Below are 19,651 nucleotides of genomic sequence, written 5' to 3'. Positions count from 1 at the left end.
ATAAGCAAAAGCGCCCACTCTTGAGTTAGCTGTGTGCTCGGAATTTACTGTGTGGAGGAGTGGAGATTTATTATCGCTTGTGAAATGTATGCTACGAAGCTTTTAAGTTAGGAAAGTTATAACAAGTTTATAGACTTGTTCCTACACATAACTTTTTTTTTCTAGAAAGCTGGTCAAACATTTACCAACCTGCAACTGAATGATGGTGTCTAGAGACCCTGGGCCTTGGGGAAAGGGCTGTTTTCCCAATTTCATTGCCAAGAGGACAGAGGGCTCTAAAACTCTCAACCCCACCATAGACTAGATGAACACAAAACGTGCTCTCCCTGCCAATGCTCAGAACCGAGCTCTCCTCCAATTCTGTAGCTCCTTCCACGTTCGCGGCACTTGGAAAAATGAAACCCTGCACTGATTTTCCAACTAGTACCATTGCGCACTGGTGGTGCACCTTGATTTGGACAAGGGTCAGTCACACATGCTTCCACTGAATGTTTTAAAAGCATCTGCATGGACGTGTGTTCAAAATGTATTTATTTCCTTAGTCAGTTGCGCCCCTTGCATTCACGTCCAAGAGTACCTTGGTACCAAACATGGTTCAAACCTGAATGGGTACAAGGATGAAAAATGGAAGGACCTGGTGTATCCATTAATTTTTGGTCTTCTCTGCTCTTTAGCACTATCCCCTGCCTTTCCTCCTTCTCCTTGTAAGCGCTAGGATCCTTGGAAGAAGGAACGGACATGGCCTGAACATGATGCACCAAAGACTTGTCATAATTTGACAAAAGCTTAGAGCTAGCCACCCACCATTGGCCATTGCCATGGAGACACTCTTCACCCCCTCCTAGACACCACTGTGCACCACCTCAAAGGGCCACTCATTCCTGGAGGGAGATCCGACCAGCTACAGGAAGCCCTGCTCCATCACTGGTGAAGGGTCTCCTGGGACAGGGGAGGTACAGAGAATAAGGCACGGGTGGGGATTGCCTATCATGTTCTGCCTTTCCCACCCTTCTCTCTCTTTGGCTTTCTAGGTGTGTACTTAGCCCAGGCACAGGCGCTCCCCAGACACCGCCAGTGGACCACCTAGTCCTGCAGTTGGAGAACCTGACGGCAATGTTCTAGTCACGACCTGCTCAGGAGACTCAAGGGTAGTCCCGGAGCAGCTGAACTTGAAGTTTGCATCTAAAAGGTAGCATTTTACACTACTAATAGATGCTGCCTTCCAATTTTGGACTGTCTTGTAGGTGATCCACTGTGATAGAAGTTTCTAGACACTTTTTGTTGTTTTTGGTTTTGAGATAGGGTATCTCTGTGTAGCCCTAGCTGTCCTGGAACTCTGTAAACCAGGCTGGCCTTGAGCTCACAGAAACCCTCCACTCTCTGCCACCTGAGTGCTGGGATTAAAGGTGTGTGCCACCACCGCCAATGCTTCTTTAAAAACTGTCTTCAAGCACCAAAATTTGCTTTCCAAAACTGGGTCTTCTGTCGTAGGAGTCTGAAGCCCATTGTTCAGAAGACTGAGCAGAAACTCACGTATGGCAAGGCCAGTGCTGGCGGCTGTCAGCTGTCAGTTTGTACCAAACCTACCACATATTCATATTGACGGTTTTATTTCTCCACCGTAGGCAGGGGTTTGAGCAGGGTCATGAAGACCAATCAAACTTCAGCAGGCAGGGAAGGGAAGGCCATGCAGGGGGCAGAAGATCTCCTGTCAGACTTAATGGCAATAAATTGCTGACCGCTTCCATTAGCTCATGCTGTCACTGTCTGTTTTAGCTTGGTTAGCTAATGCTGCAAGGAGTTATGGGTAATGGTCTAGAGAAGTGACAAACTTTCAAATAATATTTTCTTTCTTGTTTGCTATTTCTGCTGTATCCCTTAACACTGAGAAGGCTTGCCTTGTGATTTTGCTTCTCATCCTGTCTTTAAGTCCCTTTTTGTGCTGAGATACGCTTGGTGCTTTTTGTTTCTTTTTTAAACTCTACAGTAAATGTTTTTAAAAAGCACCTTCTTGAGGCCAGCCTGGTCTACAGGGTGAGTTCCAGGGCAGCCAGGGCTACGACAGAGAAACCCTGTCTAGAAAGCAAAAACAAAAAAAGTACCTCCAAGCCTTTTATTTCATACTAAACATATCAAATCTATTCATTCACACAAATATTTCCACAGCCCTCTGCCATCCTAGAATGTCCGTTTCTCTGCCGTGATACGGTACTCCAGGTCTAAAGCTGTGACCTTTTTACCAGCACCATGGAAAGATCCTCTCAGTTTGCTCCCATACTGAACAACTCCATCCACCACTTCAGGCCCAAAAGACTTAGTTATATGGCCAGCAGTGGCCAGTGTGTGGATTCTGCAGGCTCAAGATCATCTGGCTACTTCCTAGTCCCTCCATGAACATTCTAGTGATGCCTGTATTCTTGCTTGTTAGCACTGGGCCTTGACTTCTCAACTAGGAAGGGAGCATATTAATAATACCTATATAGCTGGGTGTAGAAGTATATACTTGAATCTCAGCACCTGGGCAAGGAGGATCAAGGAATCAAGGCCGGTTTTGTTACATAGTGAATTTCAGCCTAAGCTACATGAGACCCTGTCTTAAAATAGTAAATTCCAGCCTGGGCTACAATAACATAAATAAATAATAATGCCTATGTCGTGTGAAGTCTGAGTGTTAAATGATCTAATACATGTTTGTGAGACGGGATTCTAGTAAGCACACAAGCTAGTGTAGAATAGCTGTCACAGTTGGGATGTAAAATGTCCCTGGAAAACTTACGTGTTGACAGCTTGGTCCCAACAGCCATGTTTAGAGCAGGGCTTTGACAACATTTTTGAAAACATATAATCAATTGCTTAGCACCCAACTGCCCAGGCCTGGGCCACAGGACCTTTCCCATTAGGGTGTGGCTCACCCCCATAGTACTTCACCCTTACTCACCACGCTCCAGGCACATACTCGCTTTTGGTGGCTTTTCTTTTCTTTAAATATTTATTTATTTATTATGTGTACAACATTCTGCCTCGATGTATGCCCGCACGCCAGAGCAGGGCACCAGATCTCAGTTCAGATAGTTGTGAGCCACCATGTGGTTGCTGGGAATTGAACTCAGAACCTCTGGAAGAGCAGCCAGTGCTCTTAACCTCTGAGCCATCTCTCCAGCCCTTTTGGTAGCTTTTCAAGGGAACAAAACAACCCCATGCCTCAGGATCTTTGTGTGCACAGCTTCCCCTGACTGCCTTCTCTGCTTGACTGATGGCCCACCTTTCGATTCTCAGCTTAAATGGTCACTTCCTCATCTGAAGAGGCCTGCTCAACTGTCAACTCACTGCAATTATCCACATCATCCTCTCTCCTTTATGGTACTCAGCACAATTTGTAATTATCCAGCTATTTGTTGGTTGATTTGCTTAAAACCAGCTTCTGCTACTGGCCTGGGAACACCATGAACCAGAGAAGGCACTTACCCTGTCCATCCCTGAAGCCTCCAGACTCAGCACCCGGGAGCCACTCAACGGTTACCTAAGCATTGAAGGAAGAGGACGGATGGCCGAATTAGACAGCCTGGAAGGTAAGCACAGCCCCTTGTGGAAACAATTTGTTTCTTCCTCCTAATGAGTTACAACCGTTCACTAAAGTTAAATCAAATCCACTCCTGGCCAGAATATTGGTTTTGTCAGAGAAAAAGGTAAGAATCACTGATTTACCAACTACTTACTCAGAGAGAATTTCTGAATGTGTGGCACATACTTAGCACCATAGAGCAGTTTGTGTTAAATAAATAAGCAGGCCTTCCTTCCTGTCCCTACAGGGATGCCAGACCCGGGAGACACACATAATGACACAGGAGGCAATTAGATAATGGGACAAAGCAAGGGTAATTATTTGCCATGGTGAGTGACACACTTAAGGAAAACAATGAGACATAAGCAGTGAGATATCACTTCAGGGCACTTGGAGCAGGGTGTCCCCAGGACCAGGACAGGCACCCAGGACTCTGCAAAGTGTTGGGAAGGGACCGCAAGGCCAGGTTCCCTGACGAGGTTGTATCACAGAGGCTACAACTGACCTAGACAGACCAATGGAGGGTACAGTGGGGGAGATAATAAAAACGCTCAGGGGAGCCCCTCCAGGAAGAGGGTAGGTGATAACGATTAGGGGTTTTGTTTGTTTCTGATAGATTTGGGGACATTCTGCCATCTAGCAATTCGCCTAGTATTTTCTAGTCTAGGTGATGTATGTTCAGCTGTCTTGCTGATAATACCTGTACACACACACACACACACACACACACACACACACACACACACACACAGAGAGAGAGAGAGAGAGAGAGAGAGAGAGAGAGAGAGAGAGAGAGAGAGAGAGGAGAACAAAATGTAGGTTTGTCTTACTTAAGAGTTTAAGAATTCCTAAATAATATCTTCCAAAAAAGGAAAATGTATAAGACTATTCTGAGGGACTGGAGAGAAGGCTCAGCAGTTAAGAGCACTGGCTGCTCTTGCAGAGGACCAGGGTTAGTTCCTAATACCTACATAACAGCTCACAGCCAGCTCCAACATCAGGTCCAATGGATCAGATTCCCTCTTCTGGCCCCTATAGCCCTATAGGCATTGCATGCATAATATATATATATATATATATATATACACACACACGTATATATATTTATATATACATATATACAAGCAAATACTCACACACATAAAATTAAAATAAATCTTTAAAAAATGTTTTTTCAGACATGAAGAAAGCTACCAATAACATTCAACTAGCTTAGCCCTCTCCCTCCCTCCCTCCCTCCTTTTCTTCTTTCTTCCCTCCCTCTCTACTTCCCTCCTTCATTCCCTTTCTCCATCCCTCAGCCTGGGGATTAAATTCCAGCCTTCAACACACTAAACATGCATTCTACCATAAAGCTACCTTCTTAGCCCCTTTTAAAAAGAGACCCGAATTTCACATAGGAACTTGTTAAACTGCCCAGGCTGCCCCTGAACTTGCTATCCTCCTGTCGCGGTCTTCTTAGTAGCTGGGATTATAGACATGTATTCCTTTCAACATTAACTCTTTATAAGAATTCTTTAAAATAAAAAGACAGGATCTTTTCCCCTATAAACATTAGAAAAGATGGGCTGCTAAAATGGCTTGATGTGACTTAAAGGCCCCTGCTGCCAATCCTGCAGGCATGTGTTTGATAGCTGGGATCCACACGGTGGTAGGGAAGAAGAGACTCCTCAGGCATGGCTCCCATATGCTGCATCCCCAGCACTTAATGAAACAAAACATGTTAATATTTTAAATGATTATAGACTGAAATATGAGTTTTAATAGTTGTCTTACTGTGTACCTTGGTCCCATTTTCTATTGCTACCACAGAATAGCACAGAGTAGGTGTTTTATAGGGAAATTTCTCCTTCAGGGTTCTGGTGCTGGCATCTGGAGAAGGCCCTCGTGCAAGGTCACACACATAGCAGAGAGCAGCAACAGGAACACCAGGTCACCATTCACCTCATGGGAGTCCCACCTCCACGACTCCTGATTCTGATCACCTCCCAGGCCCTGCCTCCCTAGGATCAACATCCCTGATGGGATAAAAACTATAAAGTTTCTGATAACTAAATGTAATGACAGGGCCAGAAGGCGGAGGGAAGGGGAGATGAGAGAAGTTGGTGGTGAACTTCTTAGGCAAAACCAAGAAAAGCAAAACAAGACTGAAAGCTAAACCGGAATAACAAAAAATGGATCCACATTCCAGAATACAGGCTGAAACTCTGATTTAAATCACATCACTGGGGCTAGAGAGATGGCTCAGTGCTTAGGGGCCCACACTGCTCATGTGGAGGATCTGAGTTTGTTTCCCGGAACCCAACTGGGCCGCTCATAACCAGTTATAGGGAATCTTGTGCCTCTGACCACCTTGGGTGCTTGCACTTATATACACATAACCTCCCTACTCACACGCATATAATTAAATTTTTTTAAAAAATACTTTTTTAAAAAGTCCCACCACAGTCGATCACGAGGCAGCGCCTCTCCGCTCTCCACAGTCAGGTCCCCGACGCTCACCCTAGCGACTCTAGCCGCAGCTACAGTTTTCTTCGTATCCCAACGCTTCCTCAGCTTCCTCTCATCATCTACGCCTCTACAGAGTCTCACTGTGCAGCCCCGACTGGCCCGAAACAGCCAGGTAGACCGGGCTGGCCACAAACATAGAGATCTGCCTGCTCCTGTCTCCTGAATGCTGGGATGGAGGGTGTGTGTCTCCACAGCTGGCTCGTTGGCTCCTCCGCAGTCAAGGCAGGGCTGCTTTCCCCCCTCCAAATTTTCATTATAAAAACACACTGAACCCCAGGTCTGACAAATTTGCTCCAACTCCCATCTCCACAGCTGGGGCTGTAGAAACCTGAAGCTAGCATCTGGAACAGCCTAATAAACGCCTTTATTTCAGAGACACACAGACACCACAGCAAACATTCTGTCAGAAGCCCTATAACAGGAGACCCGCTGGGGCTTTCTGAGGTCACGGGTCTACTCGTATATTCAAATGCTGTGTGGTGCTAGCACCCAGGGGTGCCAGCTGGTAGTGACTAGTCACAGGCACCTGTGGAGCAGGGGAGCACGACTCACAAGACTGGGGAGCTAAATTTTCATTTCTTTTACACATTATGAGTAGCTATCAGCGACCATGGTGGACAAAGAAGACTTTACTCTGTACATTCAGGCTTGCCTCAGGCAATCCTCTCAGAGCTTCTGTTGGAAGGGGAAAAACCCCAAAGGATTAAGATGAAAAGGAAGTAGAAAATAATTATGGAAAAGATAGGAATAGAAATAGTCCTTTTTTTTCTTTTGCAGATATAAGATCAGTTAAACAGAAAACCTGTCAAATGCATAACCCTGACATAAAGTTAGAAAAAAATGAAACATTTAAAAATTTACCTATCTAGATAGAGGCGCTATCTAGCAAAATAAAAGGTATAATGGGGAAAAACAAAACAATCCTAAATAAACAAAGTTAGATTCATTAGCCCTGATTTAGAAAATTCACGGTAATGTCAGTATGATTAGTCTGCAAGATGAAAAATAGATTAACATAATAACAATTACATTCCTGCTAGGATACTCTAGAATGTGATAAATCACTGGCAAAATTAAGGAGGAAACACACACACACACACACACACACACACAATAATACCCAAGAGTGGAGGAGGATGCAATAATCAAATCTTAAGACATATTATAAAGTGATCTTCATCAAAACTGAATTTTGCTGGATCAAAGCCAGGACAAAGACTAATAAAATAATGATTTCAGAGATAGATTTAAGCACTTGAGAGTCCTTAGGACATAGAGAACAAGATAAAACTAAGAGTCACAATAACGGATGAAGGAATTACCACTTAATAAATGTGGGGAGAACAAACGAATATCAATATGAAGAAAAATATATTATATCCATAACTCACCAAATGGAATCATTATTTCTAAATTGGTCAATGAACTAATTAGACACAGAAAGCAATAAACAAGAAAGGATGATGTACCTCCACCGGAGTGAAGAGATGACTCATGACCGCTGAAGACCACAGAGCAGTACAGTAAGACAGACGGAAGTGGGCTCAAATGCTTTAAAGCACCCTAGACTCTTTTAATAAAAGGAACAAAGTAAACATGAGAGAAGGAACGGATCATTTTAAATCATGATAAATATAATGGAGATTTACAATCCCAAATAGAAAATAAAATAAGCTTTCTATCATGATATAAACGGATACTGCCATCAGTGAGGTGACATCAGCTGAGGAGAAGCAGGGACGGACTGGCCAGTATCAGCCCGGCAGTGTGGCTTCTCTGCATTCTGCACACAGAGAAACATGCCTAGTGAGCAAACCTGGGAAGGCGTGCAGTCTCGCTCACAAGTGAAGAAGTGCAAGGATAAACAGTCCCAACTTGTCTGTTTGTTTTCACTAGCCAATGCTGTCAGTAGAAACAGTATTTTGAATTTTTAAGATTTATTTTAGTTTTAACCATGTGTATGTATGTGGGTGTGTGTATGTTTGAGCATGCATGTGAGTGCAGATTTCCATGGAGACCAGAAGGAGGTATTGGATCTTCTGAAGTTCGAGTTACAGGTGGTGTGAGCCACCCCACAACCACATTTGGGTCTAATGGGAACTGGACTTGTGTCTGTTGCAAGAGGACCAAGCACTCTTGACCCCCGAGACATCGCTCTATCCTGTTTGCTTTGTTTTCTTTAGGATACATGTAAACATTTCTATTTGGAGCAGAAATGTTAGTCATCCCTCTTGGGAATCATCTATGCTGCTCTAGCTGTATGTCTGCCCAGATGTATGGTTACCCTTGTCTCATAGCAGTGTAGACTGAGGTCCCAGTGTCCTAACAGCCTCAAAGAATAACAGTTGCCCTCTGCTGGAATAGCCAATGAAGGACACCAGGATTTAGAACTTCTGCCAATTGGCTCCTTCCACCCTTGGTGGGAGGCATTAGTGTGGGGCAAGAATCACAGTTCAAGTTCCTGCCTCAACTTAAATGTTGATTGGACACTTACTAGCTGTGTAACTATGGGACTTGGGCTATTTTCCATCTATAAATTGAGAGTAAAAATTCTTGCTCCTATAAAATTGATAAGAAAATTACAAGATACTTCCTGTCATAGGCTTAACACATAGAAAGCATCACATAAAGGGTCGTCATCATCACCATCATCATCATCACCACCATCATCACCATTATCATCACCATATAGTCATCACCATCATCATCATCACTACCACCAGCAGCAGCAGCAGCACCACCACCTCTACCATTTTTTTCTTTCAAGGACAGGTCTTGGGCTCTAGGTCTGAGCCCTCAGAAGAGCCCTTACTTCAAAGAGCTTTGGAGCTGTGCTCCATCATCAGATGGAAACACCTGTCTTTAATATCTTGTTATTTTCCATGTGTGTCCGCTCCATATGTCAAAACTCACTACCCTCATTGTGATAGTTTTTAACCATCAACTCAATACAACCTAGAACTGATGTGGGATTCCCCTCTGTATGCTGTGATTACCATTGATTATAAAGAAGCTGCTTTGGGCCTATAGCAGAGTAGAACAGAGCTAGGCAGGGAAAACTAAACTGAATTCTGGGAGGAAGAAGGCAGAGTCAAAGAGAAGCCATGTAGCTCCATGGGAGACAGACATGCTAGATCCTTGAGGGCAAGCCACAGCCGGGTGGTGATACACAGATTAATAGGAATCAGTTAACCAAATATATAAGAGCTAGCTAGCAATATGCTTAAGCGATTAGCCAAGCAGTAAATTAAATAATACAGTTTCTGTGTGGTTATTTCGGATCTGGGCATCAGGGAACAAACAAGTGGTCTCCATATACATAGAACCACTAAGGAAAATAGTATACATTGAAAAATTGCACAGATCAGGTTGTCTTGGTATTGGTATGGGAAGACCCAGCTCACTGTGGGCTGCACCATTCCCTAGGCAGGGTTCCAGAACTGTGTAAGAGAGAATGCTAGTAAGCAAGTAAACAGGCTTGCATGCACTTATTTTTCTCTGCTTCTAGTGGATGTGATGCTGCAGGCTCCTGCCACGGTGACTTCTCGGCCACAAGGGACCATGACCTAAGACCGCAAGCAGGACAAACCTCTTCTTGCCTCAGTTGCTCATTGTCAGGATATTTTATCACAACAACAGAAATGAAACTAGACCACACTTACCACCCCTCAGCCTGACATCTTGTTTTTCTACTTTTAATAATTTGAATACTGGTGTGGGAGAATTGTCTGTATTCTGTCAATCATGTTTTAAATAAAACACTGATTGGCCAGACAGGAGGTAAAGGTGGGAAAACCAGACAGGAAGTAGAAATGATGTAATGAGAACAGGAGAACTCTGGGAAAGAGGAAGTTGATTCCTTCCACTCCTGCCTAGACCACTGAAGCAGCAGGATGTGATCTGCCCCACTGAAAAAAGATACTGAGCCACATGGCTAACATAGATCAGAAAAATGGGTTAATCAAGATGTGAGAGCCAGTGAGAGGCTAGAGCTAATGGGCCAATCAGCTTTATAACTTATAGAGATCTCTGTGTTATTTCTTTGGGGCTTGCTGGCTGTGGGGTACTGGGCTGGACAGAAACCCAAACAAGCAGGCCTGGCTCCTTCATGTTACAGAATACAAGTGAATAATTTAAAGCAAGTGAAGGGACTACACCTCACCTTCCTTGCTTTCACTGTTTTGAGAGACAATTTTATGAAATTCAGATTCAAATTTGATAAATGGCCATCTGATGTGGTAGGGAGGTTGTTGTTTTTTTTTTTTTTAAATCACAAATCTACATTCTCTGTTGTAACCAAAAACCTCAAAAGGAGGACGAACAATTTGTATAATATTTTCTCAAGGGCCCACATGAGCAGTCACCAAGAGCTGGCTACTATACTTCTAGGAATGAAGTCCCCATTAGATCCCCAAACACTTATTATTATTGGAAACTGGAAGACTTTAAGAAATGTATTCTCAGAGACCAGGGTGCTCAGCCCCAAATGGAACATAAATATTAAACCTCTACCCTCTGGGATTGGGGATCTTCAAGGAAGAGGGGGCAGAGAGATCGTAAGAGCCACACACGGTGGCTGACCTCAAGTAAACAGAGTTTTCCAGACACAACACGGCATTATACATAGAACCCACAGCAGTTATAAAAGCGTGCACAGAGCTATCTGCACAAGCTCAAGCAGACAGACATCCTTGCATGGAGAGGGAGGAGGGTAAGCAAGCTGAGGAGCTGCCGGGAGAAAGACAATCAGTTTTCTTTAATGACATAACTCTTGGTAGATCAACCAGATGCCAGGGCAGGCCACACACCCAATACAAACTGGACTTGAAGGAGGCAGCACTCAAAGTTGGGTGGTTGGGAGGGGAGGATGTAGATGGTAGATGTGGGAGGAGATGGGGCAGGGGTGAATATGACCAAAATACATTGTATGAAATTCTCAAAGAATTAATAAAAATATTACTTAAAGAAGAAATACATTCTGCAAACTACCTACCTATGAATTTGGAGCATCCTAGGGGTACAGACAATTACATACCTCAGTAACAGGACTGAGTTGACATTTGTACATGTACAAATACCTCTCCCTGTGATGATGGGGTACATGCAGTAAGTCCGAATCTCGTAGAAGTATTTCTGACAGTGTTTACCTGTCCAATGTTGTCTTACCTACAACATCAGAAGAATTCAGTTGAATTCAGATTGGCGGGCCACAGAAATGGCTGGGTTAGGTAAAAGGATTTGCAGCCTAAGTCTGAAGACCCTAGTTTTATCACTTGGGACCTCGGTGAAAATGGAGGAATGACTCCCCAGGTTGCTTCCTGACCCCTACACTCACACCGTGGCACACAGAATGTGGACATATCACACACAGTCTCCCACACAAAAGATTCAGAATAAGGTCAAGGAACAGTGACCCAGGGCAGGTGCCATCCTGGCCATGCTACCTTTGTCAAATTCACATGCCAAGAATATACAATGAGGGCTGGGTAGAATCACCCTCCTGGGGACCCTGTCCACCTTCTGAAAGCAGGAGAACGAATTCTCAAGAAGTCTAGAAGTTTCTGTGAGGAAGTGGGTCCTCTCTCTCCTAGTCCCCCAACTTGTTCAGAATGAGGCATTTGGTGTCCATTTTGCCTCTCATTTGCCCCGAAGGTGAACACATTCTCAGCTTATTAGTTCCAAGGTGTATGGGGCAACTCTGCCTTTTGTAAGCTAAACCCTGAATTCTCTTCCCACAGTAACCATTTTTGTAGCCTTGGGAAAGAAAGATCCTTGGCTACTTTTCCAGATTAGTAGAGAAAAATTGGTAAATTTTGTGGATCCCAGTTGAATTCATGTGAGCTCTCAATCCAATGAAATGACCAGTCTCTGTTCAGAGAATTAGGCTGGTGGGTTTTAAGAAGTTAAAAAAAAATTAAGTTAAATTCTTAGTTCCTGTTTCTTGTGTTTGGCCACCAATACCTTCCAATTATAGGTAACAGAATCAAAGAGACCTTGCAACATTGTTACAAATGTCAGAGGCGCTGCAGGCAGTCTGTGTTCCAACACAGCAAGGATAGATACCTTAGGTGGCCATATTTGGTACCACACACTCCAGACTGGGCTGTTTGGTCCAGATGGCCAAGCAGGAGGCTTGCCTGTGGCCTATCACGAGGTTTGGCACTTAAGGACGAGCTGGGCAATTACAGCATCTTTTTTAGTAGTCCAACCTGGAAAATACCAAGGCATTGTGGGCAGTCAACTTACTGCTGAGATACCCGAAGGCTGATAGGCACTGGGAGAGGCCTTCCTGTGCAAGAGACTGGACATGACAGACCGGTCAGTAGAAGTGGACATAGGGAGAAAAGACCTGAGAGGAAGTAGAGAAGCCAGCCAGAAGCAAGCGAATAGAAGAGGGGACCTGGCACATGCAGGAACTTCCAGCCAGAGGCCTGGTCTAGTAAGATGCGTTCAGAAGGGCCTCCATTTTTCCCTGAGAGGAAGCCTGTGCCTGCTCAGCCTGTGGCCTGGCCCACCCGGCTTTCCAGAGCTCTAGCTGACATTCTTAGGTTGTGAGGCCTTTGTTTGTAGAGGAGCAGTGAGGAGCCTGGGAAGCAGCTATGCACAGCAGGGCCACACAGCAGACGTCTGAATCTCAGCACCCTGTTGTCCAGCTTCCCTGCCTCCTGGCTGGTCAAGGGATCTTGGGATGCTGCTGGCAGCCTCGGCTGACCCTTATTGTCCCGGACTTTCAGGGACTCAGAGGAGCAGCCTCAGCTATGGTTTCTTCTAACCGCGCTGTCCCTGTCCTTTTTTTCCTTTTTAAAGTTAATAGCAGAAACCAAAGGCCATATAGACTTTGGTATTTCTCCACTTGCCCCTCTGTGCCCATCTTCCTCCCAAAGCCCTGTGTGCTCTGACTGAGCCTCATTTATTGTCCTGGAACCCTGACGTGGAGGGATGGAAAGGAATTCTGTCAGTGCTGCAGTCATTTCCTTAGGGCTCTGAAAAGCCCCCCCCCCCCCTTCTCCTAATTAGCAGCCTCAGCTTCCTCCCTTAGCAAACTTCAGCATGGACCTCCTTTCCTGCATCAGAAGGAATTATCAATCCCTAGATTAAGGTTTCAATCCAATCACTCCTTCCCTCATGCACGTACACCCTAGCAAATCATCAAGGGCCCATCTTTCCCCCATCTTCTCTGTGCATCCGTGTGTGCGTGAGTGCGTGCTTAAATCATCTGAACCCTCTGGTTCTCAGCCCTGGAAGTCTGAAGCATCTGCTCGTACAGACTTCTCAGGCTATGTTGCTCAACTTTGGGCTATTATTCGACCTCAAATTGCCTTCCTTCCCTTATACTTTTTTATCTTTTTTATTGTCTTCCCAAACTACTCAACAGTGGCTTCTGGCTTCATTCCTTACTTTCCAGACAAAATGGGTAAAGCTCCAGTCCTCCCTTATCTTCCTTCAGCTGAAAGCACCTCAGGGAAAACTGCCAGTCAACACTAGCACAAGCCTGTTGAGGAGAGCAGGACGGGTAACCTGAAGAGCGCCAAGATGAAGCTGACACAATGAGCAGAGTGAAGGGGTGATCACCCAGATGGGAAGATTTCTGCAAACTATATACTGATGAAAGGGTTATGAGACTAGAGAAAGAATTTCTACAAGTCAGGAATAAAAAGGGCAACCTAACTGAAAACCTTATTGTGTTTTATGTATTTACTTGGGGGTCTGAGGGAGGTCCACACACATACTTAGAACATGTGAAGAGGTCAGAGGACCACTTAGAAGTTGGTGCTCCCCTTCCATCATGTGGGTTCTGGCGACCGAACTCAGGTCATCAGGCTTGGCCATGGGGCCTTTACCTACTGAATCATCTCACTGACCCAAAGCAACTTGGCTTTTCAAAGGGCAGAGAACCCAAGAAGATGTGCAGTGCTCCCATGAAAACACTCAAGCTGCCATTCCTTAGCCGCCTTGAATGAAGAGCATAGTGAGATACTATGTCACTTCCAGCAAGACGGTCACCGTCCTACTCCATCACTGAGCTATATATCCTCAGCTGTTTTTTTTCCAGGGTGTGTGTGTGTGCATGTGTGTCTGGAAGCCAGAATTGATACAGGATCTCTCAATGAACCCGGATCTCATAGTTTCAGCTAGCCTGGCTGGTCAACAACCCCTGGATTCTGTTGTCTCTGTTCCCTACGCCCTGACATCACGCCTAGCTTTTGTGTGGGTGCCAGGGACCAGAACTCGGATCATCATGCTTGCACAGCCATCGCAGTAAGCAGTCAAGGCTGGTCTTGAACTCATTCTGTAGTCCAGGCTGGCCTTAAAATTGTGACCTGCCTACATCAGCCTCCTGAGTAGCTGGGATTACAGGCTTACACTTTCAGGCCTGGCTAGAATGATGACGATCAAATGAAGGGAACAAAGTATTAACAAGAACATGAGAACACTGGAACACTTGTCCCTGTTATAGGAACATAAAATGGTGTGGCTTCTACAAAAGTTGAATGGCAGTTCCTTTACAGGCTGGAAATAGATTTACCCATATAATCTGGCAAGTTTACTTCTGGGTACATACTTGAAATAAAAGCAGGGAGTCAAACAGGCATGCCCTTGATTGTGGCCACGATGCCAACAACAGTTCAAAGGTAGGAGTAACGAAAGTGTCCATCTACAGAGGAGCAGATGGGCAAAAAGTGGGAAACTTCATACAGTGTGCGGGACAACTTACAATCCCGGGGCTGGGGAGGTAGGAACAAGCAGATTACTGAAACTTGCTAGCCATCCTAGACTATTCAGTGAGCGAAATTCATTGTGGGACCGTGGATCAAAACACGGCAGATAGCACATGACAAACAACACCCAAGGCTACCATCTGACTGTCACGTGTACTACACATGCACACACACACACTCCCATCAATAAGAATCCTTGTACCTGCCAGATAAGCATTCTACCACAGCCACTGAGCCACATCCCCAGCCACAATGGTTCCACTCGGAGGTACCTAGAGAACTCAGATTTATAAAGATGGGGAGTAGAGCACTGGCCTCCAGGATCCGCTGGAGGAGGAATGAGGCTGTTTCATGGGTGCTAGGGTTTGGTTTTGCAATACGAAAAGGGTTAGGTATGACTAGTCCTGTAATACTACTGAACTGTACACTAAATGGATGTGAAGGCAGACTGAACGTTATTCTTAAGTACTCTATGACGATGGCTGGTTTAGTTTAAAGATCCTATAGGTGTATATCACTTGTGTGGGAGTGTGTGTGTGTGTGTGTGTGTGTGTGGAGAGAGAGAGAGAGAGAGAGAGAGAGAGAGAGAGAGAGAGAGAGAGAGAGAGAGAGAGAGAGAGACATAAGCTTCTGCATATACATGTGGAGGTCACAAGACAACCTTGGATGTCAGTTCTTGTCTTCCACACTGTTTGAGACAGGGTCTCTTGTTTTCCAGTGTGTATGCCAGGCTAGCTACCCTGCAAGCTTTGGGGATTTTCTGTCTTGACCTCCTGACTCACCATGGGAGTATTGGGGTTACAGACAGGTGCTACCTCCTTCTGCTTTATGTGGGCAGCTTCTGGGGACTTACATGAAGCAAGCTCTTTGCCTGCTGAGTCATCTTGATAGTTCTCTCTCTCTCTCTCTCTCTCTCTCTCTCTCTCTCTCTCTCTCTCTCTCTCTCTCTCTCTCTTGTTGTATATTTTGATTTCTTCAAGAGTGCTTGGTGCTCGCCCAGTACTGCCACAGTGTGCAGGCCCCATTTGGAGAACTTCCTTATATTCAGGTGGCTAATCATGCCTCTTTCTCTACTCTCTATAAGGCTGAAATTTTAGACCTTGAAGTTAGTGAGCCCTGGGAGGCCAAGTGAAGAGGATTCTCAAACTGGCTCCAGATCCAGTCATAACTGGATCTAAGTCCCCACCAAGAGCTCTGTGGGTGGGGATGGAGCTGCCGAAGCTGGTGAGGCGGAGAAGCTCCTCAGGGCTCCCGGCCAAGAACCCACCCACTAAAGAATCCCAACTGTCCTGTCTTCCTCCCACACCCATCCTGCCCCAGGGATGGGACCAGCTGGAAGCAACAAAGAGAAGGGGAGCTGAAAGCCCAAGCCCAGAGCTTCATCTCGAGGTCACCTCAGCCTCCAAGTAGGGGGAAGGTGGAGACTGGGGAGAGGCAGGGTCAAGGTAACAAAACTCTCTGGGCCCAACCAGGAACCAGTTAGGCAGCCTGTGCCCCACTTACCATCCCTATTTTGGCCTGCACTGACTTCCTTGGAGGACGTCTGAGAACAGGGCAGGCTTTTTGGTCTGATTACCCTCAGGACCCAGACCAAGGGACCTTCCAATGACTTGTAGCTTGGGCTGTGTGCTGTCTTTGAGACCAGTGATTTGATCTCCCCACACCCGCACACTCCAAGGTCTTAAAAATACCAAGCTGACTGAGGAGGTCATGAACGCTTCATGTCAGAACTGGGCGATTGTGGATCTAGTCTAGAGGAAAAGGGGGGTGGGGGCTCATGGGAGCTGCCCATGCCAAGAATGGGACCTCTAAAGGATCATCTGCCATCTCTAGACCACTCTGGGCAGCCCTAAGTGAGAAGGAAGGTCTCACAAGGGGCACCTGAAGGGGTGTTGTATTTGATGTTTAGTTTCTTTGTTTTGTTTTCGGATGAGATAGGGTGGGTCTCTCGTGTAGCCCAGACTAGTCTCCAACCCTCTGCAGCCAAGGATAATTTTGAACTCCTTGATCCTCCTGCCTCTATCGCCCATGTGCACAGGTGTGCACAGCTCACTGTTTATGCAGCACTGGGGATCAAACCCAGGGCTCTGTGTATGCCAGGCAAGCACTCTTCCAACTGAGCCCAGGCTCAGTGCTGACATTTGGGATTTTTTTTTTCTGTTTAATATTGAGCAAGGCTCTATAAACTCATATCTAACTCAGACTCTTCTCTGGAGAGGGGAAGCCTAAGTAAATGCTCTCCAAGTGAAAAAGCCCTCCTACCGCTATATATATATGTATATATATATATATACATATATATATATATGTATATATGTATATATATGGTAGAAAATAAATTAGGAAAATATAACAGAAAAATTAAGCACTCTAAGTCCTAACTTCCAGATTCAATCACTGCTGATGCCTTAACACTATGCTTCCAGACTTTGTTAAATGCATGTGTTTTTACATGGATCACATGTAATTTGTAATTACATATATCCTCTGAAAAACATTATAGGTAATGTACTACAGAAATCAGTCTCCACAAGTATACAAAGCTATATTTTAAGTATGTTATAAATCTTATTATGATATGCCATCATTTATTTAACTAGTCCCATCCTTTTTTTAAGATTTTATTTTTAAATTCTGTGCATGTGTGTCTGTGAATGTGAATGCAATGCCCATGGAGGCCAGAAGAGAGCGTCAGATCCCTTGGTCCTCTGTTGGAACAACAAGTGCTCTTAATTGCTAAGTCATCTTTCCAGCCCCATCTAGACCCTGTCTCAAAAACAAACAAACAAACAAACAAACAAACAAACAAAATCAAAGCAGGGAATAACAACAACAAAAGCCCACAGTGGGCTTTCCAGTGTAAGTTCTTCTAGGAAGGAGTGAGGTTGCTATCTACACAACTCACGCTGGTCCATTTATTTCTTCAGAATAAATTTCTCAAGCTGGGTGTGGTGGTGAACACCGGTGACCCTAGCACAGCCAGGAGGAGCAGAAGGTCAAGGTCCTCCTCAGCTACAGGGCAAACTCAAAGCTAACCAGGGCTACAAAAGACCCCGTCTCAAAACAACAAAAGAATAAATTCCTAAATACTAAATTTGCAATGGTTGCATCAGAAACGTTTTTTGCAATATCCACACAACTCTCCGATCAATTATTTTGATTGATCAATGGACACAAGATCCCTCGGGATGGCAGACCTGTGAACGGCAGTGCTTGTGGCCGTGCTGAGCCGAATCAGACACAGATCCCCACTAAAACGAGTTCCAAAACAAAACTCCTTAAGCCTCTCCTTTGTGAGTTCGGCAATAACTAATGACATTTAAGAAGCATACAGTTTTGTTTTGACTTAGGGAGTCTGCTAAACAAAAGCCCACGTGGCAGATGTACTGAGGACACTCGCCACACAATTCTTTAGGCTTGACTGCCCACCTTCTTAGAGCCATCCATCTTCAAACTTCCATCATTCTGCCCTCATTGTCTGCGAAAGCCTTACCTCCCCCCATCTCCTTTTCCCATTTGTTATTGTATGAGTATGCGTGGCGTGCAGGAGTGTGGGCGGAGCACACGTGAAGGGTAGAGAACAATTTTTGGCAGTTGGCTCTCTTCTTTTACTCAGGGAAGGAACTCACTGGGTTCACTCACCGGTCTCGGAAACCTGGGCTCATCCTCAGAGCCTCCTCCGCCTCTAGAGAAGGTGGGCCAACAGTCTGTTTTCTCTCTCTCTCCTTCAACGTGGCCTCAAAGATCCCATGCTGGCCTTGAACTTGCTACACAGCTAAGGATAACTTTGAACTGATCCTCCTGCCTCTACCTCCTGAGTGCTGGATTACAGGATGTAAAAACGCGTGGTTTTTGCTGAGGATCAAACCCAAGGTTTCCTGCCAGAGGATACAAGCACTCACTCTGCCCACTGAACTGTAGCCCCAGCTCTAAGTCGCCCCCCCTCCCCTTTGTTCCTCTTTCCTGTCAGGCCTCTTCCCTCCTGGAGGAGTAGGGGCCTTGTGCAGGATGACCTTGTGGAGTTGGCAAAAGTTTCAGTTGCACACAAGTGTCTGCAGTAAACTCGAGTGTGGAGTATTTGTGATTTCGGTTCTGGGGAAATGGGATTGTTTTTAAACTCCCTGACTCATCCTTCTCTTTAACTTCGTTCCTGTAAATGAGGCACTCGGTTTTTTTTTGGGGGGGGGGGGTCAGGGATGGTGTCATACAGCATCTCCTTCAGTGTGGCTGGGCCAGGGATCATCTGAACAGGGCCCCTTACACACAGGAACTCAAGCAAGAAGCTGGCTGGCTGGCTCAGGATTCTTAAGAATTGCTGGAACAGCCCTAATGGCCGCTTCGAATTAATAATACGAAACACATGCTCCATCTGCCAGCGAACGGTGACAAAGTCATTCGTGTTCAGCATGGTCACAATCATTCTACAGAAGAAAATCTTTCTAAAACTCATCACCTGGGCTGCTCAATCATCTTCACCAAGCAGGAAGATTGTCCCCTTCCTCCCACCATCCCACTTAAGAGCTCGCTGCCAAAGCAGTCAGTTCAGCATGGCATCATGCCGCTGAAAAGGGGACAGAGAGTAGAAACAGTTCACCCAACTTTCTGTTCCCAATAAGGCAGGCAGAGATCAGTGCCAGTGGCCAATGCAGAAGGCACTATGTCTTTCCGTGGGGGTCCTGGGAGCTAGGCACAACTCCTGTGGGCTTCAGAGACCAAATCAATCAGTTACAAGGCTGCTTCTTTAAGAAAAAAAAAATAAGTTGAAAAAGGACTGTTATCAGCAAAATGCTAAATCTCTCTTTTTTTTTTTCTTTTTCCTTCTGGCTGGAAACAGATATTTCTTTGATATCTGAAATAA

At 45.2% G+C, this 19,651-nt stretch overlaps 1 protein-coding gene across 5 annotated transcripts in view; it reads right to left on the bottom strand.

Annotated features, from left to right (window-relative positions):
- The window catches only part of Parva (parvin alpha), a 160,044-nt gene that overhangs the window by 96,588 nt on the left and 43,805 nt on the right, over positions 1-19,651 (bottom strand). For 2 of the 5 annotated variants that reach the window (XM_038318895.2, XM_038318903.2), the window contains exon 2: positions 3,466-3,520. The exons of the other annotated variants lie outside the window; for them this stretch is intronic. In XM_038318895.2, the coding sequence (XP_038174823.1) occupies positions 3,466-3,520 (55 nt within the window). The remainder of the gene's footprint in view (positions 1-3,465; positions 3,521-19,651) is intronic. 5 annotated transcript variants of the gene reach the window in all.

Source organism: Arvicola amphibius, chromosome 1 (assembly GCF_903992535.2).
Source record: "Arvicola amphibius chromosome 1, mArvAmp1.2, whole genome shotgun sequence".
NCBI classification, from domain to species: Eukaryota; Metazoa; Chordata; class Mammalia; order Rodentia; family Cricetidae; genus Arvicola; species Arvicola amphibius.
The sequence above is the reverse complement of the archived record's forward strand: the minus strand, read 5'-3'. Positions and strand labels throughout refer to the sequence as shown.